We start from the raw sequence: 7,265 nt of genomic DNA on the forward strand, positions 1-7,265 counted from the left end.
TGCAGTGGTTGCCGAGAAAATCTAATTCACCTTCTACATGCATTTAGATAGGAGCATTCGAGATAAGGCTTCCTCTTAAGGAGGAGGCCAAGCTGCAACGTGAGCCCCCCCCCCCTCGAACGAAATTTCTGGCTCCGCCACTGTCTGCAGCGGCTATTGCAATAGACGCCGTAGTTTTATCACAGCTACAGCTTGTCTAGGCTTCCATTGCTGAATCTTTGACCACTGTGGGAGCGATATTCTGACTTGCCACAGCGTGATTACTGTATTTTGCTCGTGTGGATTGTCTTCCAGAGCATGTCTGTCACCTGCCTTTTTCAATAATCGACCTGCAGCTTTTGTTATTCGCGAAAACCCGCTCGTTCCATTGCAGACGCGCTAGCTTCGTGCCGGGGCCGCTTGGGGCGCTAGTTGGTACGTGTCCAGAAAAGCTGGATATGACATGTTGCAATTACATCTAATAGCGACCACGCCGCAACACGCCGACCTTCACCGGCGCGCGAAAACCGTTGCGGAACGTAAACGCTTCGCTGAAAAATCGGAGCGCATTGTACACGCACAAGCGTCACTGCACAGTTTCTCCGCCGCGATTCTGAAGAGAGCCCGAATACTTCACTCCTTGGCCGCTACTTCGGGCAGCCCTACGGTCGGTGGCTCACGTGAGAGATAAGTATAAATGAAAGCACGCGGTATAGTCACGATACGGTTGTGGCACTGGCCTCCGATCACGCAGCGTTTCTCCACCGGGCACATGGCCCTTGCGCGGAAGTTTGGAATAACGTGCGACACCACCACCTGCGCCCCTCCACCGGTCAATACTAAGCCGCCCGCCTCCTCCCCCTTCCCATAGGACAAAATTCCTGGCTACGCCACTGCGGGCACCGACTATCACTGTCGCCCTTCTTTCCTTAACGTTGCTTGTTCAGAATAAAGTGTAGATGAAGCAAAAGCTTAGTTAGCTATATTATTCTCAACATCGTCTTTATACGCAGGGCAGCATATTCTGTGCTACCCTTGCGCTTATCGTATCGCTTAAGAACGGTGCAATTCGGCCCGATCGCGCAGGACAGCCGCAATGAATTGTACTGCCGGATCAGAGCAAGAATCGCGACGGGCAGAAAAGACATGGTAGTCACACTGGGGCTCGCCTGGCGAGGCCTGCGGGGACCCAGTTGAACAAAGAGAATTTCCCCGTCTCTCTCGCAGGTCTGGGGACCGCCCGAAAGCGACGAGGGGTGCGCAACGGCCTGAGCTGCGGAGGCGGAGCGTTCTCAACCGACCTCCCCCCGGCGGCACGCAGTGAGACCGACCCAGCAGCCCGGCGACGCGCCAACCGGTCATTCCAGTCCAGGAGGCCAGCGGTGCTGTTCGCGTGAAACCTGTGATGTGCCGCCGCGCCGCCGGGTGACTGGCGCCGCGGCGATGCGCTCTCCGCCACCACCCCCGCTGCTGCAGGAGGCGGCATGAGGCGGTCGGCGGCCCTGCTGCTGGCCCTGCTCTGGTGGCTGCGAGCGGCCGCGCAGCCCGGCGTCGTCGCGGCGCGTTACGTGGCGCCCGAGGACTGCCGATGGGAGCCGCTGGACGCCACCGGGGTGGCGCTCACCTGCGCCGTGCGCACGCTCAGCGGAGGCCCCGAGCCGAGCAACTTCAGCCTCATCCAGCCGGGACACACAGCGCGGCTCACGGTGCGTTGCGACGACCTGCTCTTCCAGAGCGACCTCACCAACGGCTCGTTCGCCCACCTCAGCGGGCTGCGCTCGCTCAGCATCGAGCGCTGCAAGCTCGAGGATGTACCGGCACTCGCGTTTGCCGGCCTCGCCGAGCTTCAGAACCTCAGCCTGCGCACCTACAACACGGAGTGGGGAAAGTTGTCGCTGCGCCTGGCGCCCGACAGCCTGGCGCCCCTCCGGCAGCTCGTCGCGCTGGACCTGAGCCGCAACAACATGGACTACTTGCCGCCATCGATCCTGTGTCCCCTCGTTCAACTCGCGCAGCTGAACCTGACGCGCAACCGTTTCGCGGACGCCACCAGAATGGGGTTCGCCGAAACGCGTTGTTCTCCGCTTGTGCAGAAGCTGGACGCGGCCTACAACCGCCTGCGCCTGCTGCCCGAAAAGGCGTTCGCCTCGCTGCGGCAACTGCGAGAGCTCAAGCTGGACCACAACCAGATCGCGCGTGCCGAGCAAGGGGCGCTGTTCGGGCTCTCGCGCCTGCACAACCTTGACCTGGCGCACAACGCGTTGGTCGCGCTGCCGCCGCGCTTCCTGCAGCCGGCGGAGATGCTCTCGGAACTGTACCTGCGCAACAACTCGCTGAGCGCCCTGCCGCCGGCTCTGTTCGCGGGGCTGCACCAGTTGACCATGCTCGACCTGGCGCACAACCAACTCAGCTCGGGATGGCTCGGAGCCCCAGACACCCTGGCGGACTTGACGCGACTCGCTGTACTCGATCTGTCGCACAATCGGCTCACGAGGCTGGACGACGCTGCTTTTCGGTCTCTGCACAATCTTCAAACACTTCAGCTGCAGCACAACCTGATCGAGTCGATCGCGGACTTGGCGTTCGCGTCGCTTTACAACCTGCACACGCTAGTCCTAAGCCACAACCGTCTGAAATTTGTGGGAACGCACATGTTCACCGGCCTTTCGTCGCTCGGTGGCCTTTATGTGGACCACAACCGACTCGAGTCTCTGGCACCAGACGCCTTTCACAACGTGACCAACCTTCAGGAGATCATCCTCGCTGGAAACAGGCTGTCGTCTGTGCCACGGGTTGTGCAGACTCTGCAGCTGCTTCGCTCCCTCGACGTGGCCGACAACATGGTCGCGGACATTCAGAACGCGTCCTATCAAGGACTGCGCCAGCTGTACGGCCTCAATCTGATGGGAAACCACATAGGGAACTTGAGTCAAGGCGCCTTCCACGAGCTGCCGTCGCTGCGTATTCTCAATTTGGCTCGCAATGGAATTCAGTCCATCGAACAAGGCACATTCGATGACGTCCCTGACCTTCACGCTTTGCGTTTGGACTCCAATTTCTTGGACGACGTTAATGGCCTTTTTAGTAACCTGCACGACCTCATCATGCTGAACATCTCGGCCAACCGTGTGCGATGGTTCGACTACGCTCTTATTCCCATCGGACTGCAGTGGCTCGACATCCACGACAATCAGATAGAGGCGCTGGGGAACTACTTTGAGCTGGAGTCCATTTTGAAACTGAGGACGCTGGACGTGTCGCACAACAGGCTCACCGACCTCGACTCATCGTCTCTGCCGAATGGCATAGAAATTGTTTTCTTGAAGGGAAACCAGCTGCGTCGCATTCAGCCCTTCACTTTTCTCGGTAAACAGAACCTCACACGTGTCGACCTGACGGACAACAAGCTGGAGACATTGGACATGACGATGTTCAGGCTGAGCGAGGTTCCAAGCGGTCGGCCGCTGCCGCAGTTCATGGTGGCCGGGAACCCGTATCTCTGCGACTGCCACATGGAGTGGCTCCAGCGCCTGGGGCATCTAGACGATTCGAGGCAGTACCCGCGAGTGATAGACCTGGCGGACGTGGCGTGCCACCTGAGTTTCAGTCGGAGGAAAGCCACCCTGGCGCTCGTCACGGCGCAGTCGTCCGAGTTCCTGTGCCGGTACCGCAACCACTGCTTCGCGCTCTGCCACTGCTGCGACTTTGACGCTTGCGACTGTGAGATGGTATGCCCAGACAACTGCACCTGTTACTACGACCAGAGCTGGAACACCAACATCGTGGACTGCAGCGCCAGGGCGCACGGCGCTGTTCCCAAGCAGCTCCCGATGGACGTAACCGAGCTGTACCTGGACGGTAATGACATACCGACGTTGTCTAGCCATACCTACATCGGTCGAAAGAACATGAAGGTACTCTACCTGAACAGCAGCAACGTGCAGACCATCAACAATCGAACATTCAGTGGTCTGCGCACGCTCCGAGTGCTGCGGCTAGACCACAACCGACTGGCAACGCTGCACGGCTACGAATTCGATGGGCTCGGAGAGCTGAGGGAACTCTACCTTTCGTACAACCACCTGACGAGCATCAACAACGCCACATTCCTGCCGCTCAAATCTCTCGAGGTGCTGCACTTGGACCACAACTACATCCTCGCAATGGCCGTCGGGAACCTGCAGCCGCGCCTCAACGACGTGCGCCTCTCGGATAATCCGTGGTCGTGCGACTGCCGTTTCGTGCAGGAGCTGGCGGACTTCCTGCAGAACCGCGGCGCCGACCTGGTGGTGCGCGACCTCTTGAGCGTCCACTGCGTGCACAACGAGACGGCGGTGCTGCCCCTGTGGGAGCTGAACGCCACGTCGTGCACCAACGCGTCGGCAGCGAGCACGCACGCGCGCCACGTCCAAGACCTGCTCCCTCTGCTCGTCGTCGTTGGTGTGGTGTTTCTCCTGCTGGTGTGCGTGGTGGCTGTAGCCTTGGTGTATCGCCGCCAGATGAGCGTGTGGTTCTACACCAAGTACGGCGTGCGCGTGTTCCAGCGAGCGCCCGCCGAGGAAGAGAAGCTGTTCGACGCCTTCGTCTCGTACAGCAAGAAGGACGAGGCGTTCGTGGCCCAGATCCTGGCGCCCGAGCTCGAGTGCGGCAGCCCGCCGTACCGACTGTGCCTTCACTACCGCGACCTGCCCATGGCCGGTGGCTACCTGACAGACGCCATCAGCGAGGCCGTCGAGAGCAGTCGGCGGACTATTGTGATCCTCTCGGAGCACTTCCTCAAGAGCGAGTGGTGCCGCTACGAGTTCAAGTCGGCCCATCACGAGGTGCTGCACGGCTGCAGCCACCGGCTGGTGGTCGTCTTCCTCGGCCGGGTCTCCTTCAGGGAGCTGGACCCGGACATTCGGCTGTGGCTCAAGTCCAGCACGTTCCTGCGCTGGGGCGAGAAGAGGTTCTGGGACAAGCTGCGATACGCCATGCCAGACACGCGGCATCGCAAGGTGGCCGCCGCCTCTGGCAGCCGTAGCGACGTCGCCAGCGTGCACATCTGACGTCGCCGTGTACAGTGGTGTGCCAGTGCCAAGGTGTATGTGTGTGTGTGCGCGCGGTGGCTGCCTTGTGGATTACATGTGGCCAGGATATGCACGGGCTTGGCCCCTTTCATCTAAGTCAAGTCTCCCCCCAGTTTGCGCTGTGCAGGTAAAAACACCTTCTCTTGCTCTGCTGCCAACGAACTTCGTGACTTCCTGTTTTTTTAACCAATGACTATCCGTCTAGAAACTGTACCAACTCCTTTAAGCGGTCGCTGGTTGTATACGTGAGAACGCTTTCAAACGAACTGGTGGCATAGGGAGGCCTCTGGGGTCATGTTTCTCTGTACATAGAAGTGTAATATAGCCCCTGTATGTCATTTTTTACTCGTAATTTATGAATTCGTTTCCTCAGCGTCGTACTTGCGTTGCTCTGAATGACTACCAAGAGCCGAAACAACACGCTGGCACTTCGTGGGACGTAGGCATTGGACTGTGATGTACATTCCTATGCAGTTTGCGACATATTGTGGAGGACTGCCTAACTTGCACAGATTTCTTTCTTTTTTTTTTAGGAAAATGCTGTGACTTGCATGTCGGAGAGAAACCGTGTGCCACCATTATTTATTTATACTTATTTAAGCGCGATTTGCATCCCTACACTACAGTGCTTGTATCGCGAATCCTAGACTGTACCAAGTGGCCTCGGTCCTTGGACTCACGTACTACGAGGAACCTCAGATTTATTCGGAAAGTAGACACGCTGCTATAGAGATGCCCTGTGAAAGTTTCATGTCATAAAAAAAAGGAGAAAAAAGAACAATTCAACCGTAATTCACGCCTCGAAAAAAAAAAAATGGTATTGCGAAAGCCCATAGGCAAGTAGATATCTCTAGGTGTGAGTCCACAAGAGTGTGCGTAACCCACGTGGTGTATTAAGGCCTCGAATATCAATTTAGTCCCGCTATCTCTTGAAACGAATATTCCTACGAATTTTACTCGCCAGTGACCCGGTACCTTCAGTCGCATAAATTTTTAGCAGCAGCCTTCTCATTTTCTTCCATTATTGCTCGAGAGTTTACAGTCACAAGGCAAGCCTTCAAGGTAATGTACTTAGTTGTGCTATGGATGTGACGCAAACAGCAAAGAAATCTTTTGGAAGGAACAACTACGGCAATAAAGCGAAGTGTGTCAACACTTGGAAATGTTGAACATTTGTCTCGGCTGCTTCTTACTAGGGCTTCGTTTAGTCCTTAAATACAGGACAGATCACCGCTGTAGAAACCTGTGAAAGGAAGTTGCGTGCGGTTGTTCGCGTATCGGCAAGAATATTAAACCTACCTTTTCTAAAATCACACAGCGGCTATTTCCTGAATTCACGCTTGATCCCGGACGGGAAGAATTCGAATATAGCCTATTTACTAGAAAATTGGTCTCACGCGAATGTGTGTCGGCCGCTAACATTGAACTCCCTGAGAAAAAAAGAAAGTAACTCGAATATAGGTCGTCCATATCTTTTCAGAAAAGCATTGAACATGACGCACATTTATGTACCGTGAGCTTGACAACTAAATCTCGCTTTACACAAGGAGCATTCTCGTCAGTATTTCTGAACTCAGTATTTTGGTCACCTTTGTTCACGAATGTAAGGCGAGATTCTTTCGTCACGAATAAGCGCAGATAGCTCGTTTTGAAGTACATTTCTGATAAACGATAAGAATGTTGGCTTAAGCTCGAATAAACACGGTACTTTTTTGTTTGGTTTAAACATATTTGGGATCTCATGCCGATCATCCCAGGACAGCGCGTGTATTGCCTTGTCGCTCACTTTTCCTTTTTTTCATTTCGCTTCACGTAATCACTGGCGACAAGTAAGAACTTCCTTTTTGCAAATAATAAACCAGTACATGGACAAAGCCGAATATTGTTGCCGAAAGATGTAATCGCCTTGATGCCATTCTCGTACGTGTGTCGATAATCGCCCAAACATGGAAGCCTGGTGGCCTTGTAGACATGTGCGCATAAGTTGCTGTCAAGCGAAGCGAGAATGGGGATAATGCCAGATTCAGGGTACATGTACGTGGCGCCATCTGGGTGTAGACCGAATACTACCACGGAGGTTTTCAGCGTGCGCGTGATAATTGGAAGGGGGCAAGCGAGGACAAAGAAAAGGTGGCGCTCTCGGCACATGCCCGCTAAAGTCCCTTGATGATTTGAAAGTAGCGACACTCTTTGAACTCTGCCGCCGCCGCGCGACCT

The 7,265-nt window shown here is 55.5% G+C and overlaps 1 protein-coding gene across 1 annotated transcript in view; it reads left to right on the forward strand.

Annotated features, from left to right (window-relative positions):
• Positions 1-6,218, forward strand: part of LOC126521594 (toll-like receptor Tollo) — a 102,770-nt gene extending 96,552 nt beyond the window's left edge. The window contains exon 2 of the mRNA XM_050170291.3: positions 1,207-6,218. Coding sequence (XP_050026248.1) covers positions 1,464-5,027 — 3,564 coding nt within the window. The 5' untranslated portion in view covers positions 1,207-1,463 and the 3' untranslated portion in view covers positions 5,028-6,218. The remainder of the gene's footprint in view (positions 1-1,206) is intronic.
• The last annotated feature ends 1,047 nt before the right edge of the window (positions 6,219-7,265 follow it).

The sequence above is a fragment of the Dermacentor andersoni genome, chromosome 6 (assembly GCF_023375885.2).
Source record: "Dermacentor andersoni chromosome 6, qqDerAnde1_hic_scaffold, whole genome shotgun sequence".
NCBI classification, from domain to species: Eukaryota; Metazoa; Arthropoda; class Arachnida; order Ixodida; family Ixodidae; genus Dermacentor; species Dermacentor andersoni.